Below are 25,470 nucleotides of genomic sequence, written 5' to 3'. Positions count from 1 at the left end.
TACATGTTTTGAATAGTTTTTATAGAAATAGAATAGAAATATTCTTTGCTTTCCTACAGTGAAGAAATGCAGGTGCAACATAAAACCTTTGGAACGTAAAGTCACAAATCTGCCCGTAACCTAGCAACCCCATGGAAGCCCAGCCTGTTACCTAGCAACCCCATGGAAGCCCAGCCTGTTACCTAGCAACCCCATGGAAGCCCAGCCTGTTACCTAGCAACCCCAGCGGAACTCCAGCACAATCGGTTTTGTTTCTTTACTCATTTATTTAAGGATCCCCGTTAAATAAAGAGAAAATTGATCCCCATTAGTCTTTGCCATACTAGAGGCTGTTCTAAATACAAACACACAAAATCAAAACACAAAAATACAAATAATTAAAAAAAAGACATAAAAAAATACTTTCAAACACACAAAATCAGCGGTGCACTATACAATGACTGCTGGAAAAGACTAGTGTTTTGTTGTTGACTTACCATTCAGAAACCACTTGCTGCGTTCTTGCTGGTTGTACAGGAGGCTCCACTTCCACTTTTCAAAAATGTACTGATGTATAATCGCGCATCTGTTTGCAGCCATTTTCACGTATGAGTGTAAACATTGAGTTAGGGGGCCTGGCCAGCAGATTATATGGATTTAAAATGACAGGATCCCCTAAAACAGCTCATTCTGACAGAAGCTCAAATTAGGCAGACTAAAATCTCACTAACTGTGAAAAAAAATGTAAATAGATTAAGATATCCCTTAAACCTATCTTAATCTGTTCAAGAAAGCATGATATGTGACCTTTAAAACATCAGCCTTTGTCTAATTAATCTATATAATGTTTGTCTTGGTGATGGAGTTAGTGAAATTAACTTTTATTGACTCTTCAATAATATCCTAACTTATTGAATCCTATATGAAAGGGTTAATAATATTGCTACTGAGGTGGATTACGTTGAAGTATAACTTCCAGAACTGACAACAGAAATCTCAGAAAATGTCAGTGAGACAACCTGAAAATAGAAACTCGTTTAGTGTCGTTGAACCACCATACTTTGACCTTTAAAGGATTAAAAAACGATTCACTGACCCTCACATTAAGTGTTACTTTATGCATCATTCAGCTGAAAGGTTCCTGAAAGGTTCACTTCTTTTCTTTAAGTCCTCGGCTTGGGGGAAAACCGTTTGGTCCTCTGAGGGTCGGCAGCATCCATTTTCATTACGCACCCCATGCGGCACTTTGCCCTTTAAAGCATCAGAGCGGCCATTCATGAGCTCCCTTTATGGCCGCCCAGAGAGACCGTCCAGCCCTCCATCCTCACTTACAGGCTTTTCACAAACAGACCCGCCGGGTGGCAACGCTCTGTCATCATCACTCCTGTCAATCTGGAAGCAAAAACGTTCAGCAGACACTCTGAAACTTACATTTATAGGTCACACATTCTCATCTTAGCAAACATATACTCTGAAACCAGTTAAATGATCTGTTTTACGTCATGTTGATATAAAAAAACAACCCTGGACTGGAGTAATTTTGGTGATGATGTTGTAACTCTCTAACACTTTTCTGTCACACTTCAGAAAAGGTATAAAACATCCTGTCCTGGCAGAAACCAATTACAGGATAATGTGAGAGCACAGCGCTGATTTTTATGACGGCGTATTCGGGGCATTGTAGATGTGAAAAAAGAAAAAGAATTTGGTAACACTTTATTTAATGGGGTGTGCATAAGACTGACATGAAACTGTCAAAAACATGACGTAACACGTGTCATGAAGATGAAGATAAATGTTTACAACTGTTGTCATGAAGTGTCATTTGATAAATAATGACATTTGATGCAAACCTGCATTAAAACTTGTATTAAAGGTCCATTAAAATGGTCAGCTTTGCATAATATGTGTAATTATTTACCAAATGACACTTCATGACAATAGTTGTAAGCATTTATAAAGGTGTTATGTCACGTTTATGACAATGTCATGTCAGTCTTATGCACACCCCATTAAATGAAGTGTTACCAAGAATTTCTCTAGAAAAACAAGGACATTTCTGAGTTTGAAAAGTGGAAAATTTGCTTTAAAAGCCTCAAATTTTGAGATGAGTCTCAAAGATTAAAAAAAAAAAAAAAAAAACTTGCAACTTCATTTGCCAAGTTGCAAATGCTTTACTTTTGAAACTCTTCAGCAAGGAGCTTGTTTTAAGTGGAGAGTTGAGAAATTATGAACAGATTCTTAGAACAAATAAATGTGTGGATGTGCCAAAACTTTCTCCGGCTGACCAGAAACAAAAATGAAGTTATCATCTTTGGACCTGAAGAGGAACAATCTAGAGTCGACGCCACGCTTCTGTTATTACAGCTGGAAACTAGAGTTCAGGTACAAAATCTGGGAGTAGTGATGGACTCTGACCTGAACCTTCAGAGCCACATAAAGATAGTTACAAAGTCGGCCTTCTATTACCTGAAGAACATCTCCAGAATTACAGGATTAACGTTACAGCAAGATCTAGAGAAACTCATCCATGGGTTTATCTTTAGTCGCATTGATTACTGCAACAATGTCTTCACGGGTCTGACTAAAAAATAAATCTGATCCAGAACGCTGCTGCTGCTGGAGTTCTGACTAAAACCAGGAAGTTAAAGCTCATCACCCCAGTTCTACAGTCTTGCACTGACTCCCTGTAGCTCAGAGAACAGACATAAACTTACTGGTTAACGGTTTGTCAAGGTTGTTGTCATGGCAACCTTCCAGAACCTCTCAGGTCTTCTGGTTTTGGTTCTGCTCTGCATCCCCAGAACCAGAACCAAACATGGAGAAGCAGCATTCAGCTTCTATGCAGCACAAATCTGGAACAAACGTCCTGAAAACTGCAAAACAGCCAAAACACTGAGTTCCTTTACATTAGGACTAAAAACCCATCAATTTAAAGCTGCTTTTGAAACATTATAAATGAAACTTTGATCAACAATCTGATGTGTATGGATGGTAAAATGTTTCAATTGTTGATTTTTGTGTTTTTATGAAGTAAAGCATTGTTGCTGAAATGTGCTATTCAAGTCCAATTTGATTTGAAAATTATTTCACTTATAAAAAGAAGTTTTTCCCATGTTACAACTAAGATAATCTACCAGTGGAACTAGAACTTTTTCATCAGTAGTAAGGAATTATTCAATTAAATCAAGCGTCTAGAGGTTTATGAAAAATTACGTATTAGTTTCATCTTACTTCAATTGTACTTTAATTCTTTTGAATCATGATGATATTTGTGCTAGAAACTAAACAAATACTTGGTAAATTCTGTGTTTTTGCTGTGTATGAGCTGAAAGAAGCAGCTGTTCATTTAGAAAATCATCCCATGAATTCACATTTGGATATTTCTCCTGGTTTAAAAAAAAAAAAAAGTCATAATACGTTCCCATAAAGCCTGCCGACACACCTGAGATCAGAAAATGACGCGCTGAATGCTGAAGGAGAAAAACTGGGATTGTTTATGCTGACAGATGGAAATGCCTGATGGTCTGCAGATACAGATTTATCAAAAGCAAAAGGAACAAAAGAAAATTAAATAAAGAATAAAAACACCAGATAACGCCGCCTCTACCACTCCTTTCTCTCTCTGCTTTGTTTGCAGCAGCTGTGATGCCAATTTTAACTTTACTGTTTTACAAAGTGAATTTTTATCTGTTATTTTCTACAAAGGTGTGAAAATTCTCTAGTTAAAAAAATAATGATTTAAAAAAAACCAGTCAGGAGCAGACTGAAATACGACCATTAAAATGTCTTTTTTGTTTTGATATTTTGATTTGAGCCAGTGCATTCAACAGATCGTCACCTTATTGATTTTGCTCGTTTTATCTGTATTTTTTACGAAACCTTTTTAAGAGTTTCTAAGTAGTTGTTTTTTGTGTGTTTTTTTTTACAAAACACCTCTCTGACTCGACAGGTGGTGCAAAAATTAACCAAGTCTGCCGTTTATCTTCTTCCTCTCATGTGACGTGAGGAAAAGATTAACGAGTAATAACCTCTCCAAACAAACGCTGGCGGTGTCCTACCCTCAACATCAGCAGCCAAATGTGAGAGAAATACATGCATGTGTGCATGGTTTCCATGGAAACTGAAACTTTAACTGGAATCAGTGGCATGCACCTGTGTAGACGCCATTCGGGCTATTTTTATCCGTGGCAGTGTGCCAGATCAGATGCAGACTGAGGAATGCTCATCGCATGCATTTCATGTACTGTAAATACAGGAAACAAAAAAGTGAGACAGTATGAATAATGACTCTATTACAAAAGGATAACTTCCTGTTCCAGTGAACTGGATGGTCAACTGTCAGTAGCTGTGTTTTCATTCACCACATACTTGCACAATTTGACATTTTGAGAATAAATTTCCCTAATGGAAACTCACCAATTTCAGAAAAAACTCTCGTTTGCTACTAAAATGTTTTGGTGCTAGAATGAGGTGGGATTTTTCCAACCGTATTTAAATTGATTTATTTTGCAAAACTGCAACAGAAACACTTTATTTTTTACAATATATGAGTCACATGATCAATAACTAGATGTTACCACTGGTGGAAATCACGAAAAAGAAGACGACAAGAAGTCGTTTTTAACGCCTGATAAAACTTATTCATATGTGATTTAATCGCATTTCTCATGTAATGAAAATTGTAAAATTGTGGTGGGGGTTTTACATTAGCAGAATATTGACAACATTTTGCTCATATGCAACGGTATCTTCTGCTAATTTAGCTGGGCAACACTTTATTTGAAGGGTGTGAATAAGACTGACATGACATGACATAAAAGATTCGTCACGAAGCATTACGCATGCACTAAAAGTCCATTAAAAGTGTAAACTTTGCATTATTTGGTCAGTAATGACCCTTTTAATGCAAAGTTCTATTAGGATTTGCATAAAAGGTCCATTAAAAGTGTCATTATAACGAATGAAACTTCATGACAGCCGTCGTAAACATTCATAAAGCCTCCTTCATGTTCATGATGTTTGTCATGTTTATGGCACTGTGATGTCAGTCTTATCCACACCCCTTCAAACAAAGTGTTACCTTTAGTTGTAATGGTAGGAATCAGAGTAACGCTCAGACCAATGTCAATTTATTTATAAACACTTTAAAAACAGCTATAAACTGTATTGTACTCTTAAAACCACAGATAAAAACGTCTAAGAATAAAACACAATAAATTAAACAGGACAGGTAGATTACAATTATGTAAATGCAAAAGAATAAAAGTGAGTTTTAAAGAGTGATTTGAAGTGTTCAAGACTATTGGCACATCTACTTTTCTGATCAAAAATATCTGGTGCAGCCATTTCGCTTCCAAACCATGTGAGGAACTAATTGTGCAATGCCACGTTCTGTTGGGCAACTTTAAAACGTGACACCAAAACAAAACAGACGGACCTCCCAGCAGTCACTAAACTCTGCTGTTTGGGAACATTAAGCCTCCTCATGCAACCACAGTACTGAACTACTCACGTGAAATATTGTCTAACTTAATGTAAACATCATAGATTTAAGAAAAGAATCATCTGAAGTCCAGCTGATTCAACCAGCCCAAAATGCTGCACAATATCACAACAGCTGCGGTTTTCTGGTGCGTTCAAGTGCATCTCAGACTATTCAAATATCAAAACAAGTCCAGTTACTTTTTTAATTTCAGATGTCTTATAAACAGTTACTAAACAGCAATATTGAACATTTTCAAGTGCATTTAGTCACATGTAATCCATATTTTATCAATCCAACCATTTAATCTCTCACCTTGTTCTTTACTAATAAAAAATAATCCAACCAAATCTTTAGCCAGTTTTATAGTGTTAACTTTTTTGTTTGTAACAAACAGACCAAAGTACGAAACCATGAAACTACTGTAGTTTCAGACTGTGGCACATAAAATGTACATTAAATACACACGAGTTTGTCTTCATTTCCTTCTGTGTTTAGCATCAAAGGAAGGACCAGAGGGTTTGTTTCCGTCCTACGGATGCCTGATTAAAAATGAATGCACTATTCTCATCTCCTATAAAATTTTATAAGAAAATAAATTGCTATTTTTCCATTTTAATGTCAGCCTTTTTTTTTGTTGTTATTTATAAAGTTGAGTTGTTTTTTCGCTTTTCTGGTGTCTTCCAACCTGGATTACAAAATGCCAATAATTCACCCACAGAAGCAGCCGTTAAAGGAGGCTGGCTGTTTTACATCGATTTAGGCCTCGTCTCTTCGCACTGGTTCCCCGTTTGGTTTAATTTTAAACCAAGTGATTAATTTCCTGGCTCTCTGGGGGACAGACCTTCTTAGTGGGATCTCGGCTCTCAGGTTTCTGGGATGAATCGTAAATAATTTCTGCTCTCACGGTTAAACTCGAAACGTGACGCGGCCTTAGAGTTACTGACCCAACACTGCAGAACCGGTTATAATACAGCAACTTCTCTGAAGGCCAGAGAAGTAATTTACTTTACACCAGATTTTTCTATTTTTTGTTTTTGTTAAAACCTATCCTGTCCTAAAAGCAAAACATTAATGTGGAAGTGTCAAGAATGTTCTTGCAATACCTTCGCCAGACTAGTAGGAGGCAGGACTGGGAGATGTGGCTTAAAAATTTTAGAAATTATTTCCATTTTAATAAATATTTTCTAAAGGTTTTTCAGTTATATATATATATATATATATATATGAATTATTATATAATGAATGAATTTTTATATAATAATATATAATAATTCATATATTATTATGAATATTATATATCATAAAAAAAAAATACATAATGGAAACTCAAGGGATGTATTGGTAAAAAAATATATCTTTTTCAACTAATTTAATCTTCTAAAACCAATCAAATGGATTTATCACCCGGTCCCAGAATGATGTAATTTCATATTAGCATAAAACTACAACAATGGAATATTATAAAATTTTTAGCTAATTTTAGCAAATCGCCATTTTTTTCACCGTTTATTTTAACTATGACAGTATATGCAGGAATTTTAAAAAAGCCATGTTCAATAACTTCCTGTGAGCGCCACACTCCTGTGTTGCTGTGTTTGTCAACCAAAAACATCGACATCTTTCATGAACACTCTGCCACAACAGTGTCTTTTGTAGAAAAGCTGCAGGTTATTTTCAGAGATAATACCTGCAGTCATTCAGGTATTTAAAACAAAAGGAATGGATGTAGTTTATATCTTCATCCTCTGAAATCCTGCCTGAGATGAGCTCTTCGTTTCTGTGTGAACTTCATCTTAAACATGGCGACATTTTGACCCGACTGCGCCACGACTCTGAATGATATCAGCCCCTGCAGCTGCTCTCAGCTTCACTTCGGTGAAGTATTCAGCTCGCAGTCAGATTACAGCCATCATGCATGAATGGAGCCTCTTCCAAGCTGTTCACAGCTTCACATGTGATTTCTCTCTCTGCAGATCTGCACTCCAGACCTGGTGGTTTTCCTGTCCTGCACCAACAGCCGCCTGAAGGAGAGGCTGCAGAAAAGGGCGGAGCAGCAGGGGCGACCCGACGACAACCCGAAGGCCATCGACCGACGCCTGACCAACTTCAAGCAGAACACCATTCCTCTGGTCAAGTACTTCCAGGAGAGAGGCCTGATCGTCACGGTGAGGCTGCATCTCTGCTTTTAAACCATTAAAACGGGAAAAAATGATTAAATATACAGACTGAAACTAACAATTATTTTAGGAATCGATAATTCTATCAACTATTCCGATGATCAATCGATTATTCTGGTGATTAATCGATTATTACAACACTTAACTAAACAATTAATTGTTTATTTAGACAATTAATCAAATGTTCCTGCGATTAATAAATTATTCCAACGGTTAATCCAGGGAAATAATTGGCATGTTCTAAAGATTTTTCATTTACAAAATGAAAAATGTTGTAAAATGAAAACAAATTAGAAATACATTAAAATTGTAATTCAAGCCCTTTATTAGATGATAAAATAAACATTTTATTGCCTAAAATGCAATAAAATATCATTCCTTTAGTGAATTTGATCTGGATGAAGCTAAAACATTTTGACAGATACAGGCACCTTTATCTTAAATGCAGATTTATTTCATGTAGTTTTGGCTTAATTACTACCTCAGCTAGAATTGCTCTGAAAATGAACAAACATCTATTTTTACTATCTAAACTTCAAAATGACACATAAAATGCATGTTTAATGTGAACAAATTGTGTCCATGACCTCAATAGTGGCGACTCAGTCCATCTAAAATCTATATTTTTGAGTTTAATTCACAATGAATCAGTTATTTCAGACAAACTCTACCTCCAAGAAGCTGATAATGACGCCAGTAATGAATCAGCCTCGGTAGAATATAAATGTCTCTATCTCATCTTCAGGCAAATTTAGACTCATTTGACGCCAATCTGATAAAAACGTCATCGACATTAGAGGAACAGCCTGAGCATAAATGCCAGCTGGAAATTAGAGATCCATTTAATTGTTTATCAGATATGCGACTGATTTGTAGAATAGGTCAGCATTGTCATCCTGCGTGAGGAGAAGGGCGACACTTACAGATCGCTACATTTTGGTAGCATAACAAAAAACATTACTTACACATGACAAGATAAATAACAGCAGGGACGCGTGAGAAGGTCGCCTGAGCTGGACGCCTCTAGGATCCCCGTCGCCGTTCGAGGTTTGGTGCTCAATCTGCGCCCGCTGAGCGCTAATAGGAGAAGTTAGCTTGTGCAGCACTGAGGCTCTGGTGGGAGTCTCATCGATCTGTCTGCGTCTCGGGGCGGCTGGATCTCCCTCCGAGAATACTGAACGACTCCTCCAACTCAAACAGACTCACTTTGCATGGTTGAGTTTGAAAAGTGCATCACAATCTACAGTGGATGACACATTAATGTCGAGTTCTGTCTGCAACGACTAAAAGTCTGAAATTTGTTTGATTCAAGGAAGTCAAAATATTTTTGTTCTGTTGATGATAACTAATTTTTTCAATGGTTAAGTCTATTGTAGGCACATAAGTGTAGCTCATTCTGGTTAGAGCCAAGGTAACGGTTCTGATTTGTTTTAAATGGGGATTATGTGGGGCGGGAATAGGTTGTCAATATCTTGTCTGCAGTGCATAGTTGACTGAATACATACAACATATCAATACGAGTTCAACACATTCTGATAAACTAAATAGTCTGCACTGTAATACAAGCAGGATGAGAAAGAAAGAAAGAAAGAAAGAAAGAAAGAAAGAAAGAAAGAAAGAAAGAAAGAAAGAGAGAAAAGTGAAAAAGGAAAAAAAAGAAAGAAAGAAAGAAAGAAAGAAAGAAAGAAAGAGGGAGAAAAAAGGAAAAAGAAACAAGTAAAGAAACAAGGAAAGGAGGGAGGAAGGAAGAAAGATAGAAAAAAGGAAAATTAAAAGAAAAACACAGAAAACGAGCAAACAAAGCACAGAAAGGAATAAACTAATTTGATATATTCACATTTTAAAAACAACACTGTATTTAAAAATACCTACTTAAATTATTAAAGATACACATATCAAAAACAAAAAAACTTAAATCAAGCTCTTCTTAGCTGAAAAAAGAAAATAAAAGATGCGTATTAGCAGGTAAAATGAATGATGAAGCTTTTATTTGGGGAAAAGCATGCATCTAACCCTATTAAAAATGTTGTTAAAATAATATCTCCAACTGAAAACTGAAGTCATTCATAAAAAATAGGTGCAAGAAAACTGCACATCTTTGGAACCAAAAAAATAACTTGACAGGAATAAAAACTTTTATGAAGTCCTAAATTAAATGTAAGCAGGAGTCAATGAAGAGGCAGAGAGAAAAACAATCATAATTCTCATAAAAACTGTTTCTGTATGTATGTTTGGGAAAAAAAGGTTTGGAAATGTCATCTCTCTGTTGTGAAAGGATAGTTTTTATACGGCAGAATTCACTTTGAAGCCAACAGAAATTAGACGATTTCTCCTTCAAATCTGCAGAAAGTCTTTTGTTTCTTCTTTGCTTTTTCACATTTCTATTCTTCCAGCCTCTTCTAAACTCACTTTGTTTCCATCAACCTGCTCCGGTGCAATATCCATGTTTGTCATGAGGCTATTTCATTCAGCTATACGGCATTTCTCTGGACTTTGGTTTTAGTATTCATGAAAAGTTGTACTTGCTTCTTGAGATCCCCGCTATGTGTGCAGAGCAAACAGGGCTGGAAATACCTGTGTGACCCAAGAGAAAAACCTTAAGATGTCACAGGATCTGAGATTTAGATAACTGGATGAGTTGGTGTTTGCACCGAATCTCACATTTTTAGATTATCATAAAATTGTGTAACCTGAATGGAGGCATGTGGCGACACAGGAGCGATGATGAAAATTGTTATTCATGCAGCAAAGAAGTTGAAGTCACAGACAAAAACAACGAGATTCTCGCTGTTTTTCTCTTGCTGGTATATTTATACCGGGTGAGAATCGAGAGGAGCACTTAGCAGGAGGCGCGACTAACAAAAGTGTGACGAGACAGAAACTCATTAGGACAAACCACAGGTCAGAAAGAGGAAAACAAAAACATAAAACTCAACACTAAAAACCTCATAAAACTTAAAGTTTAATTTATATAGCGCCAACTCACAACAAATATCATCATTTTACAAAAAATAAGTCATTTTAGTTCAGACTCAGACAATCCATTTAGTTATCAAACATCAAGTTCAGTTCATGGTTCAAATGAGTTTAACGTGTTTTCTATCTAAAGAAAACCAGCAGATTGCATCGACTCAGCAGCTGCGTTTGCTTTACAAATGTGCACAAATCTTTGTCTTTATCCTGCTAATGTTGAAAAAACTCATAATATTGTTATTGCAATGTTTCCATTAAATAAGGAATTCAATTAAAATCACAGGTGAATAATTTTGTTCACGCAATAAATCATGAAAAGTCATGGCGCCAGCATTCATCATCTATCAACCATCAAAGGAGACGTTAGTGTTCGATTCAGAGCAACAAACCTTGAGAGCGGCTACATGAGCTGCGTTTGGGGGAATTGTAGTCAGTGATTTTACAGAAGAACTGTGGATTTGACATGTTAGAATTACAACTTTTTCTGAGCCAGCTGCACATTGTGCAAAAAAAAAAAAAAACAACACCCAAAAAATCATCCTCCAACCCAACCACTTCCTGTCGTCTTCTTTGTCATTTCCGTCAGCAGTAACATCTGGTTGTTGACCATGTGACTTGTTTGATCAATCAATCAATCAAATTATTTTTGTATAGCACATTTCAGCGGCAAGGCATTTCAAAGTGCTCTACATAATTAAAATAAAAATAGGAATAAACAGTGAGAAAGAGAAAAACATTTTGAAAAAGATTAAAACAAAAAAAAAGATAAAAACATTAAAACCTCAGAGTTTTAGTTAGTACGCCATCTCACAAGGGTACTCACAGCTTAAAACCTTCATTAAAACATAAACAGAGAGAATAAGGAAATAAAATGTAAAGATAAAAACATCAAAGACATCAAAACCGGCACTCTAATCCTAAATCAGCCATAAGCAACTCTAAACAGGTGAGTTTTGAGTTGATTTTTAAAGGCACCCAGTGTTTCAGCTGTTTTACATGCGCTTTGATGCGAAAAAAGTGTTTCCATTGCAGTTTTGCGAAATACTATTTCAATATGGCCCAAAAACCGCATCATGTTTCCACTAAGCAAATTAGTTTTTGTAAATTCAATTTGTTTAGTTTTATGGTCAATGGAAACAGAGCCGCAGATCTGCAACATTCATTTCTCCTGGACTTGGTGACGGTAGATAATTGTTTGCGTTTTGTGGATTTTTGTAGCAATTCCTCAGACTGAGCATGCAGGTAGCAACCGTGGAGAGAAAAAACTCCCCTGTAACAGGAAGAAAGCTCCAGCAGAACCAGAACCTGCGGTTTAAGAAACAGAAGCTCTGATCCTGCAGCTGTTTTGTGATAAACATGTCTGTAATCTGAGCTCCATAAATCAAAGGTTTTGCAACCTTAACAAAGCCTGATGGCAATCATTTAAAGGTAAAAGCAGAGATTATTTTTTTTATTCCTAAACAATACTTCAGGAATAAATAACCGTGTCATTTGCAGCAGGCGTTTTTGTAAACATGCCAGAGTCACTTTGTAAATTTGCAACTGAAAATTTTTGTCTCAAGTCTTCAGAATCCAAAATAAATACACAGTTTCTCATTTTAGCACACATAACAATTATTTTAGAAGTTGAACTGAAGTGGGAAATCATTTTCTGCTTCACATCTCTCCAAAACCTTTGTGCAGTTCCCAGCGGAGTCCGGCTAATTAAGACACTAAATCAGTTATTCTGGAGGGTTGCATCTCTTTAATAATGAAACACATTCCTCTTAATCTGTCCCATAAAAAATTTACCTCTCACAAATTACTCACCGTTTTATCTCTTTTATTCTTGCTATTGTTCCAAGCAATGTGAGTCATACACATATCACTTACGTTTCAGAATTTCTACATTTCATTAAATACAAAATCTACAAAGAAAAAGTAAATCCTTTAAATCTTGCTAAAGACATATGAATCCTGTCAAGGTAATGAAACATTTCTCATTCTTTATAACAATAACAAAATATGTGAAGGTCTCAAATAATAAAAGTAGCTTCATTTAATGGTTAAATTGCTCAATGGTTCATATTCTTTGACATGTTGGCTAGTTTTTTGTGAGTTTTTTGAGTATTTCATGAAGTTTGAATCAACCTTGATTAAAAAAAAAACCAATTTAGTGTAAAAAGAATTCTGATAAACCTTTTAGCAACAAAACCTGAATTAAAAACTGTTGTTTTTCCCAAGGCTACAACACAAACAACTTCTTGATTCACTTTTAACTTTATCTTTCTCTGAAGTCGATTCCATTCACGTTAATCATTTGTGGTGCGGTAAACATAAAGAAACACCGAAAGTTTAAACTGTAACCGTTTGTAAAGGCAACGTTCGAAACTGACTCATGCAATAATAAGCGAGAGGCAGGCGTAAAAACAGCAGAGAAAAACTAAAAGTAATACAACCTTGTTCTCATGAAAAACTGGGAAATAAAATATTAAACTGAGAAGGAAGTCACAGCGACTGAATCTGCTTTGTGTCGTCAAACGTTTTCATTTCAGTGAAACATCTCTGGTTTAAATGTCCAATGCAGAACTTCAAAGGCAACTATTGCATGTTTTGATTATTACCGCTTTATGCACTGTACAATGGCTGCTGGAAAAGACAAGTGTTTTGTCATTGAGTTACTATTCAGAAACCACCTGCTGTTGGTTGTGCAGGAGGCTCTACTTCTGCTTTTCAAAGATGTACCGTTATATAATTCTGCATCTTTTGTCAGCCATTTTCACATGCGAGTGTGAACACTGAATTGGGGGCGTGGCCAGCAGTAGATTATATGGATTTAAAGTGACGAGACGCCCTAAAACGGCTCAAGATGAAAGGAGCTCAAAATAGCCAGAACTGCTCAGACTAAAATCTTATCTAAGAATGGTTGCATGCAAAGAAAATGTAAGAAATTTGTTTTATGTAGCCCATAGACCCGTCTTAACCTCTCTGAGGAAGCATAATATGTCAATTTAAAGATCCTGATCTTTGTAGGACAAAAAAAAAAGACGACAGAAATGTCCGCCATGCTGAACTGGAAGCATCTATCCAGACAGATCCTCAACCCAACATAAACCTCTTTCTGAAGCCAACTGCAAACATAATATGTGATCTAGTAGAACATCTTCATCACAGACTTTGAAAGGGAGGAGAACCAACCAAGCTGGAAGAACTTTTAATTTTATGACAATAATCTGGACTGAGGTTTTCTAATGTCACGCAGATAAAAAAAACATATTTAAACTCTTCCTTTTCGGGGGTTTTGGTTTCAAATATTTGATCAGCTGATGAGCAGTTTGTTTTACCTTAAAAGTGATTTTCAAAAAGTTTTCTTCTTTTCTCCCAAGCGCTGTATTTCTGCAGAAACACCTGGAGAAAACCCAATTTCCTGTCCCTTTACAGCCGTAAATGAAAGCACGTCTGCAGCCGCCGCTCTGTGGTCTGAACGTTTTGAGACCTCATCGATGGCATGAACCTGCTGTAAATTGCTGTTGCCACTTTCTGTCAGGCGAGCGTGGAGCAAGCAGCGTCTCTCGGTGTCTGTCTGGTTCATCAAATGTTCCCTGCAATCACTTCGTTTTACGCCTCAGGAAACAAAAGGCTGTCAGAAACAGAAGCGCTCTTAAAGTAATAATAGTAATGATTACGTTCGGAGTCATCTCTGAGGTTGTTCAAAATCCGAAGTGAAGCCTTCTCTTCAAAATATTCATCTGAGAACTCTGATAAATGGACTCACTTTTTGGTCAAAGAAATGGTTCGTCTTTTAATTATTTTAGCTTTTCAGCTCCTGAACAACTGGTTTTTTATTTAACTTTAAATTAAATCGTAAGGAAACAGAGTCTTCCAGTTTGTTCATTTAAATCTTCCTTCATCTTCAACCCCATAAAACTCTTCAAAATGTATCAATAATCCATTAAATTTTAAGGCCAAATCCATGAAGGTTGATATATAAACAATAAAGAAATCTCAAAATCTTATGTGTGGGATTAACAGCTAAACCTCATCTTTACTTATTAATAAAATATGATTGATTGATTGCTTGATTGAGCGATTGATTGATTTGATGTTGAGCTTATTTCAGTGTGATTTAAGACAGGAGAAATCATGTTTTTGTTAAATTCAAGATTATGAGAAAAAAAATCAGAATTCTGAAAAAAAGTCAGATTTCACAGATTAAATTCAGATTTCACATTTTACAGTCAGATTTCACATATTAAAATCAGAATTCTCAGATTAAAGTCAAAATTATGAGAAAAATTCTGAATTTTGAGAAAAGTCAGAATTTACAGATTAAAATCAGAATACATGGATTAAAACAGCATTGACATATTAAAGTCAGAATTCTCATATTAAATTCGGGATTCTGAGGGGAAACGAGTCAGATTATTTTTCCAGTGGCCCTAATCCTCCTCTGTATCGTAATAACCGGATGAGATAATTGGAAGAATCTCAGCTGTGAGTCATAATGGCTCCTAAACTCATGGATGATCTGATGTGAGTCTTAATTGTTTTTGCCCAGTGGAGGCCTTCGTTATTAGAGTAGCTTGTTTTATTTAAATATCAGCTCTGGTGTGTGCAGCTTTGACTTCTCTTATAAACACTGGATGTAAATCACTGCTGGATTAATACAAGTCAAATAATTGTTCGTCTTTTTTCCATTTAAAACCACCTGGACAACAGTGTCTGAAATATTCTGTTTTCACAAAGTTTTCCACCTCAAACGTTACATTTAAGTGGCTGTTTTTTTGCCGTTGTTTTGTACCAATGACAGTTGCTCTCACAAGCATCTGCTGATCTCTGAAGGCACCAACTGCAAATTGCACAGAGTGGAGATAATTGTTTGTGGAGGCCAGGATTGAAGCCGTTGTGTCGTTCTAGGAAATCTGGCTGAGCTAATTAAATATTCCCCGAGTGAGCTCAGCGCTGTCCTGCCTGCACTGCGTTAGAATCCAGGCAGGATGTAAACAAACAAAGGAGGCATTTCTGGGGCGTTTTCAGACGTCTGTAAAGCATTTTATTATGAAATCCTGCTCTGGAAATAAACTAACACCATCGTTCAGTCGCTAAATCCATTTCTAAATATCCTAAACAAACGTTTGAGTCAAATATAAATCCTTGACAGCCTCTCATCTATATTTAACTCCAACTCTTTGAGAACCTCCCAAAGTAAAAGTAGCTGTCTGATCAAACAGATTGCACCGAAAGAACAGAAACAGCTTCACAGTACAGAAGGAGATGCTGCTTAAAGCTCTGTGTGAAATACTCGTCTGTCTCCTCAAATCTTCTTGTTTTGAGATGTTTGCGATTTTAAATGTTAATCTGAACTGTGTAAAAGTAAAATATTATAATGCTGACTTTTTATTTGCTAATAATAGATTTTTAATAAGCTTAAAGATGCTACAGTTACTGTTCAAAACGGGTATGCACAATATATTTGCATCATATAGAACAATATTAGTTGTTTTTTAACACAAAGGCATCAGTGTGATCAGTGAAACTGGGCTGGTATTAACAGCTGATGTTTATTTCCCTTTTGTTGCCGTTTGTGCTTCAGGATGTTTTTTGGTGTCTGGAAAATTAGCCGTTTCAAAAACCTTCGGAATGTAAAAGTTACAAATCAGCAGGCACTGCACTGTTACCTAGCAACCTCAGCAAAGCCCAGCCTGTCACCTAGCAACCCAAGTGGAGCTCCAGCACATTTATCAGTTAGTTTTACTGCTGTACAATGGCTGCTGGAAAAGACAAGTATTTTGTTGTTGCCTAACTATTCAGAAACCACTTGCTGCATTTTTTATTGGTTGTGCATGTGGCTCTACTTCTGCTTTTCAAAGATGCACGGTTGTATAATTGTGCATTTGTTTGCAGCCAATTTTACATGCAAGTGTAAACGTTGAGTTAGGGGATGTGGCCAGCAGATTATTTGGATTTAAAGAGACAAGATGCCTTAAAATGGCTTTTTAGACTAAAATCTTATCTAAAAATGATGTTGTGCAAAAAAAGTAATTAACAATTTTTTTTGTAGCCTATAGACCTAAGCTAACCTGTTGAAGGAAGCCTAATAGGTCACATTTAAATCATTACTTTCTTTGTATACGTCTTCAAAAATATCTGGGAGTTTTGTATTCATTGGTTATTTTGATTAATTTTCCAAATTGAAACTATTTTCACCCTAATTTTGTTCCGTCTGAAAAATACCAATGATAAAACAATTTAATAAACAAAGAATTCACAGCTAATGTAGATGAACCATCTCAGGGAACATTTTCACCTATTCCTGACGTTTTCTCACAATTAGACATTTACACATTGAAATGAGAGAAAACATTTAAAACACCTCCAGGCTGAATGATGTTGGACTCCGGTGTATATTTGCGTGGATTGGCCTTTTTGAGGGTGATAGTTGTGGCTGTGAAGGGAAGCGCGGCGAGCTGCTCTCCTGTGGCTCAGACCTGTCTGAGTAACGCTCAGCCTGATTCCCTCTGCTCCTCCTCTGCAGGTAGACTCCAGGGAGTCTCCCACGCATCTCACACTTAGATGCAGGCTCTCATCCTTTGGTGGGGGGGTTGTTGTTACCATGGTGACCTCCAGAGGAAGCTTGTTATCTGTAAAGGTCTATCCTTTTTGTACATTTCTGCTGACTCCCACTGTCACCACTTACTTTAAGTTTGGAGTCTGCAGCGAGTTTCTCTCCTGACGACGATTCAGCAGGAAGTTCAGTCATAGTTCAAGTCAGTAGGTACTTTTGTTGTTTTATAACCGCCATTAATATATATATATATTTTCTGGTTATTGATTGATTGTTTCAAGTTTATATTATTTTTAAATGAAACATTATGTATTAAGTAACATTTACAAGAAAATACGTGCGATTATAGCTAAGCGGCTAATTTCCATTTAGTCCCATTGCCAGGCTGATGGATATAATTTTAATAATAATAAGAAGCCTCAAACTACTGCACAAAAAACTCTTCATAATGGAGAAAGGAGGGCAATTAGACAGTTGTTCACAATTTGTAGTTTATATTTTTTCAATGACTTTCACTTTAAGTTGAATAGAACTAGCTGAACAGCACTAAAAATGGAGGGTATAGAGTGAAGCTACGCTAAGCTAAACAGGCTAATTGTGAGAATTAAAGGGAGTAATTAAACACCTGTTTGTAATTTGTAGTCTATAATGAGCCAGTAATTTGCACTTTAAGTTGACAAGATCAATAGAGTTAGCTTAACTGCGCTAAAAATAGTTATATACAATTAAGCTATGCTAATTAAGTAGGCTAATTGTGAGTAGAAAGGGGAGTATATTAACACCTGTTTGCAATTTGTAGTCTATAATGGTTAAATAATTTGCACTTTAAGTTGATAAGTAGAGTTAGCTTAATGGCGCTAAAAATACAGTTATTCATGATAAAGCTATGCTAAGCTAAGCAGGCTAATTGTGAGTAAATTAGCCTGTACCCTAAGCCACTATAACAAAATCTACTGCACAGACATGATAAACAGATCCATGTGAAATGTCTGGTTAAATATTCCGTTGTAATCTCTTTGATTACAACGAAATCAAAGTGCATCTAAATGAACTGCAGTCTTTCTGCAGTGCATTTAGATGAAACTGTGGCACCTTCTACAGTCTGCGGTCACTTTTTGCCTTTCAGCTGCTGTAATTTCTTCTGAATGGCACATAAGGGTCTCCTGGAAACAGATTAGTGAAGTGAAGTCTCAAGTTCACTCAAAAACCTTATTCGTCACGGCCCTCTTTCCTCCTGATCATGTAGAGGAAGCGAGCCGGGCTTCTGAAGGCTCTGAAAGGGGCCGATCGACACGCAGGAGAAGCTAATTAATGTAGTGTTAATAAAGCTTCCGGTGTGCTCTGAATGCAGAACGACCCGAGAGCGCCTCAGCTCGTTTCAAGCCTCATTCATCTGTCAAACTCCGCCGGGAACAAAGGGAGAAGCAACAAAAGGTAACGTCAAGAAAGTCTTAAACAGCACAGTTAATATCATTTTCCTTTTGCCTGTTTCAGCTGGATGCTGATCGAGATGAGGAGGAGGTTTTCTGCAACATCAGCATGACTTTGGATAACAAGCTGTTTCCCTCCAAAGAGCCCGCCGCCGGTAAGATCAGCTTTTTATTCATTAGCAGTGACATCCGGTAATTACGAAGGACTTGTGAGGACCCGTAAAACGCTGTGTTCAAACTGGAATAAAGACATTAGTGCACTTAAAGTATTAAGTCACTATTTCCATGGCAGAAAGTGGCTGGTAAAGCTGCAGGAACTTATTACGGCCATATTCTTCTTTTTAATCCTGTTACAGTGAGAATAACTGAAGTTGGAGAAAATGAAATTTTTTTAGAAAAAAATAAAACATTATATAGTCAACAATTGTGAAAACCAGTAACATTTTGTTTCATTTTGCCAAATGCCGTGATTAAAATCATCAATGCACATCAAATATGTTGGTCAATGTTCCATTTCTTATGGTTCAAAAGCAAATCTAAATAGTCAGCATAATGTGGAAAGACTTCATGGATTTGTTAGAAAACATAATGCATAACAACAACTACATTAAAACAAGTTCGGAGTTAAAAAGGTTTGAACATTGTCAAACCTTTTTATCCAAAAAAATCATCCAAAAAAAATGGAAAGACGACGGCAAAAACATGGTCGCCTACCAAAATGTAAAGGCCAGGCAAGAAAAACATTAACTAGAGAAGATGAAATAAAGCTGTGTGGGTTTTCTCCACCATCACTGTTAGGCAGAGTTGAGTAGTAACTAGTTACATTTACTCAATTACATTTAATTGAGTAACTTTACTTTTAGGAGTTTTTTTTTCTACACTGTACTTTTTACTTTTACTTTAGTAATTTTATTATGAAGTAGTTTTGCTCTTACTTGAGTAAAATTTATGGATTTTTCTACCCACTGAATAAAAAACAAACATGTTTTTACCAAGAATTCACCAGACAGACACACACCTGCAGTTTTATTAAAGTTTCATAAGTTTTTTAATGAAATAAACTGATTTGGAAAACATTTCATTTTGCCTGATTTTGTTATTTTTTGTTACTTACATGAATTATTGCCACTTTTGTCCTTAAAATACCAACATTTCCACTTAACTTTACATTTTGGTCCATCTGATTATGTAATTTTTAAATATTAAATGATTGATCATTTGATCAGTTCTCAGTACTTGGTTAATACTTTTTAAACCAAATACTTTTTCACTCAGTAATTTCTTGGACGTCTACTTTTTACTTCTACTTGTGTAAAAATATGTTGAAGTAGTGCTACTCTTGCTTCCTGTTATGTTATCTGGTCTCTTCAAATTGTCCTAAATTGCTTTTTTTCCCCAAACATGTGACCCGTATCCAATTTTTTTATGGCCCAGTTCTGATCATTATCCAGCTTTTATGTCATTGATGTGAGACATGAATCATGATTCTGCAGCAGCAGAAGCCAGACGCTGTAAATCTGGACGTAAACAGTGGCTGAAAATAATTATTAATTTATGAAAGAAGTCTGTGTCACTGAAGCGCATCTCGTCACAATCAAACCGCTCTTCGCTCCGACTTCACTTCTCTGCAGAAGCTGCGATCAATGCGCCACAAAAGGTCGTTGCTTTTAGTCGTTCTTTCTTTTTATTAGCTTCGTTATGATCTTGCCGGCTCCCATTGCTGAATAACTTCAAACAGATCCATAGATGGCGGCGTCCATTATTACTTTTGTAGACAGTGCGCTGCTTTTTACTGAAGTACACTGCAAAAACACAAAATCTTACCAAAGTACATCTGATCTAGTTTCTAGTGAAAATATCTTGTTGCACTTAAAATAAGACAAAACTAACACAAGTAATTTTTCAGCAACATAACAACATTTTAAGTCAATCATTCCTTAATATTGATTTAAAAGTTCTAGTTCTATTGGGAGATTAACTAACTCATAAGACATTTTTTTTCCATGTTACAAATGAAATAATCTACCAATGGAATAGGTATTTTTTAATCAATATTAAGGAATTATTTATTAAAAACAAGCTCCTATATCTTGCTGAAAGGTAAAGTTAGTTTTGTCCTATGTCAAGTCTACTAAGATATTTGCACTAGACAATAGGTAAAAAATACAGTTTTGCAGTGCAATTCTTCTGTAAACCGTTCACACAGAAGTCTGACTGCTTCAGCCTGGTCTGAATTACCTTTAATAAAATGTTTGATAAAATGTTTAAATATTTACTAGACATCCAGATGGAACTATAAAAACATCCCACTTAAAGAAAAAATCTTGGATCTTGGAAATGTAGTATTTTTTGCAGAAAATGAGAAATGGTCAAAATATCAAAAAGATGCAGAGCTTGCAGACCTCAATTAATGCAAAGAAAACAAGTGAATGTTCATGTAGAAACAACAACACTAATGTTTTAATCAGGAAGAGTTCAGAGATCAATATTTGGAGGAATAAAAATGAGGTTTTCAATGGGGTTCAGTGCTGTGGGCTCTTCATTTTTACAGAGCTGAACTCTTCAGCTTAATTTGTCTGTAAGTAAGCTTCACCAAAGTGGCCGACATTCAGTGGAGGAAAGAAAAGGCGCCATCGCCCACAGACTTCCTGGTTAACACACAGAGCAGCCAGATTGAGAGAGTTAGCAGCTCTGTGAGAAACAGAGCCTGAGGTTGAAACTTCACACCCTGCAGGTTGTTATGTAAAACCTGATGAGCAGCTGCTCACAGCGCTGATCCGAAAGGTGCGAGCAGTCGGTGCTCAGTCGGCACTCTGAAGGTGTTTCTTTCATGGCTGATGCGTTTCATAAGACGGTCGCTAAAGGAGACGGACGAGACCTTCGGGATGAGTTGGCAGGATGTTGTTGACCATCGCTGAGGGTTTCATCACGGATCATTTCACTGGACAATCTTTATGGTTCAGATAAAAAAAAATGTAAATAGTTGATTATTAAATTATTATTATTACATTATTTATTTATTTATGAATTCAGGGAAGTTGTTTTGTTTGTTAGGTGGATCATTTTGTCTACAGGTTTTGTTACAAACTAACAATTTAGTTTATTTAGTTAGTTGATTCCCAAGTGTCCATCAGTACATGTGTTCATTTACCAATCATCCATCCATCCGTTCATTTACCAATCATCCATTCATCCATCTGACTGTCAATCCATCCATCCATCCGCTCATTTACCCATCATCCAGCCATCCATCCAAGTCAGTCCATCCATCTATCCATGCATCCATCCATCCGATGGTCCATCCATCCATCCATCCATCCATCAATCCATCCATCCATCCTATAGTCAGTCCATCCATCCATGCATCCATCCATCCTATAGTCAGTCCATCCATCCACCCATCCATATAATAATTCGACCCGTTCCTTAGTCTTCATCCTCAGTATTTTGGTGTTTGACATCAAGTAAAACTGCAGCAGCCAGATTTGAGTCTAATGGAGAAACATTTTAAGCTAATTCTGATGTTATAGATGGTAAAACCTTCTGAAATCACCAAATGACTGATTAAAAATCAGATCTGCAACTTAATTCCACTTCATCGCAGCCACAATGCTTCTGTTACTGTAAAGAAACAATGACGCCGCCGTTCCTCTTTATTTTAAAAGCTGAGCAAAACGGGCAGCTTCTGCAATTTAGTGAGGAACAGTTATTGCTCAAAATGAGGCAGATTCTCATTAGGAGGTGAAAAGTCACCCTGAAGGTGACATAAAAGCAGCTTGTTACAGCAATGCTGCTGGATGGTGAATCTATTTAGAGTAATCTGAAGATAAATGTTTAGGATAGGACCCGAGCTGGAGAGAAAATCCCTGCAGAATCGGCTGCTTTTTCAGGATTTCAGAATTAGCCTGACCCACAAACCACCCACATGTCTGTTTCTCTGAATGGTCTGCGTGTCGGATCGTTTGGTTTGAGCACATAATGAGACTCGGAGCCCATTCTCATTTCAATCCTTGACAATCCCTCAAGCTACTTGACAGCAAGCTGACGCTCTATTCCCTCCAAAATGAGAGCCGTCAGCTACATGATGCAAATTTTAAAAGCTAAACAGATGCAGGGGATGGATGGTAACATCTTCACATATTTTGCAGTTTTAAAAAGTACTTCCATAAACAAAATGTGGCTCAAATTGTGTCATATTTACACATAAAACTTCATTACATTATCTTTGTTGAGGGCAGAATCTCAGTGTTTCAAACGAGCACACTTAAAAAAAAAATCTTACCAGGTATTTTTGGCAGTGCAGATATTTTAGTACACTTGAAATAGGACAGAAGAAACTAACTTGAAGCTCCCATTTCTGGCTTGTAAGTCAATAATTTCTTACTATTGATGAAAAACTATTTCCACTGGCAGATTATTTCACTTTTTCATCAAGATTAAAGAATCATTCATTTAAAACAAGCTCTCATATCTTGCTGTAAAGTTAATTAATAGTTAGTTTTGTCTTATTTCAAGGCCAGCAGAACACTGGTTTGATTATGTCAAAGCTTTGTTTTTAAGTTTAGAAGTTTTATAAACTTATTTATTTAGGCTGAATATTTGACAATTTTGTTTGATCTTGTGCTTTAATTTTTCTCTGGATGTTTCCAAATATCTTCACCTCCTTCTGTTATCTCTTCAAAACAAACAGGTTACTCTCTGCAAATTAAAAATGCCTCGTTAAAAGCAGATTTCCCCCTCAGGCGGGAGGTAATTAGCTGCTGTCTGCCAGCGACGCCGAAGCTGCAGGTTTGGATGTTTGCTAAAAAAACAATAAGAAATTTCTGCGTCTGGTTTCGTTTGGCTTCATTTCGAAGATTAAAACGCTCGCAGCAGAAGTAAAAATAAAGAAGTGGAATATCGTGCAGCATAAAAAGCTTGAATTCACGGAGAATGAGCTTCACACGTTTCAGTGATGAGTTGATGACGAATATAAAAATAGACTCTAAGGACAAATCGTCCTGTAGTATTTTCGTAGCAGTTTCCCAGAAGAAACGAGGCCGTTGTCCTCTCTGGTTCTGGCAGCAGCAGCAGCAGGAGTTCTGAGCCGAGGTGGCGCTGACGAGCCCCCGCCACCTGACACCACCGGGTAAAAGCAGAGCCGTCTCCACGCCGACGGGCCAGATGAACCCCGACATGCTGCTGACTCTGTACTTCACTGCATCACAAAGCTCTTTATTATTATTATCATGCATCAGAAACCGAAAGAGAAAACGTTTCTGGATTAGTTTTTGTCTGAACATCTGAAGCTGCATCTTGAATTCATTTGAAATGTTAGGCGGAGAAGTTTTACTAATTTCACAGAGGATGATGATGAATTTATCTGCCAGTTCAAAACCAGAGCAGCTGTCTGGGTATTTAAAGTGCAGCAAACCAAGGCCTGTCACAATAATCAATAAATCAGGTAATTGCATGATAAATTAAAACAAACTCAATATATTCCATTGGCATGATTTATCGTTTCTCTTTTTTTCTTTGTTTTTACCAAAAATTGAATGATAAAAATCTTCAGTCTGTTGCTTTGGTTTCAACAAGACTTCAAAATTAATTTTATTTGCTGCTTTGTTTATTTAATCTGGACATTTAAAATGTCTTTCAAATATATATATATATAAAAAAAAAAAAAACATTCCCTTCTCACCCTCCGTGGGTGGTCTGTTTCATCCTCTGAGCTCGGGTCCTCTACCAGAGGCCTGGGAGCTTGAGGGTTCTCCTCCAGTATCTTGGCTGTGCCTAGAACTGCACATTTCTGGACTGAGATGTCAGATGTTGTTCCTGATCTGTTTGAGCCACTGCTCCAGTTTGGGGGTGACTGCCCCGAGGGCCCCGATGACCACAGGCACCACTGTGGTCTTCACCTTCCAGGTCTTTTCCAGTTCCTCCCTGAGGCCCTGGTATTTCTCCAATTTCTCATGCTCCTTTTTCCTGATGTTGTAGTCACTTGGTATTGCTACATCCACCACAACAGCTTTCCTCTGTTCTTTATCCACCACCACAATGTCCGGTTGGTTCGCCATTACCATCTTGTCTGTCTGGATCTGGAAGTCCCACAGGATCTTAGCTCGGTCATTCTCCACCACTTTTGGGGGTGTTCCCCACATTGATCTCGGGGCTTCCAGTCCATATTCTGCACAGATGTTCCTGTACACTATGCCCGCCACTTGGTTATGTCGTTCCATGTATATATATATATATATATATATATATATATATATATATATATATATATATATATATATAGGTGGGCAGAGTACCCAAAAATTTTACTCAAGTAAGAGTAAAAAAGTATCAAGTAAAAAGTGAAGAACTGAGTAACTGATCGAATTATCAATCAATCCATAAATACATCAAGGACAAAGCCTCAACGGACGATGTGCTCAGCGAATGTCTCAGGCAATGGGGAACAGAAGACAAGGTGCTGGAAGTACCATCATGGGAGGACAAGCCCCTACATGGGATGTACCACCGACAAATAACTGAGGTGGCTGATGTCAGGAAAACCTACCAATGGCTGGAGAAAGCTGGACTCAAGGACAGCACAGAGGCACTCATCCTGGCCGCCCAGGAACAGGCCCTAAACACCAGAGCAATAGAGGCTCAGATCTACCACACCAGAGAAGACCCAAGGTGTAGGTTGTGCAAGGAGGCCCCTGAGACAGTCCAGCACATAATAGCAGGGTGCAAGATGCTGGCAGGGAAAGCATACATGGAACGACATAACCAAGTGGCGGGCATAGTGTACAGGAACATCTGTGCAGAATATGGACTGGAAGCCCCGAGATCAAAGTGGGGAACACCCCCAAAAGTGGTGGAGAATGACCGAGCTAAGATCCTGTGGGA

The 25,470-nt window shown here is 37.0% G+C and overlaps 1 protein-coding gene and 1 long non-coding RNA gene across 2 annotated transcripts in view; one reads left to right on the top strand and one right to left on the bottom strand.

Annotated features, from left to right (window-relative positions):
• The window catches only part of ak5 (adenylate kinase 5), a 97,200-nt gene that overhangs the window by 28,263 nt on the left and 43,467 nt on the right, over window positions 1–25,470 (top strand). Inside the window, exons 6-7 of the mRNA XM_008434639.3 lie at window positions 7,441–7,632; window positions 18,656–18,746. Coding sequence (XP_008432861.1) covers window positions 7,441–7,632; window positions 18,656–18,746 — 283 coding nt within the window. The remainder of the gene's footprint in view (window positions 1–7,440; window positions 7,633–18,655; window positions 18,747–25,470) is intronic.
• Window positions 11,095–16,208, bottom strand: LOC145547903 (uncharacterized). The gene is made up of 2 exons (XR_014084173.1): window positions 13,371–16,208; window positions 11,095–13,039 (listed from the first exon to the last, which is right to left on the bottom strand). It is a non-coding gene; the product is annotated as an uncharacterized LOC145547903 (long non-coding RNA).

This window comes from Poecilia reticulata, chromosome 17 (genome assembly GCF_904066995.2).
Source record: "Poecilia reticulata chromosome 17, P_reticulata-male-v2, whole genome shotgun sequence".
Taxonomy (NCBI): domain Eukaryota; kingdom Metazoa; phylum Chordata; class Actinopteri; order Cyprinodontiformes; family Poeciliidae; genus Poecilia; species Poecilia reticulata.
This window is presented reverse-complemented; position numbering and strand designations above follow the sequence as displayed.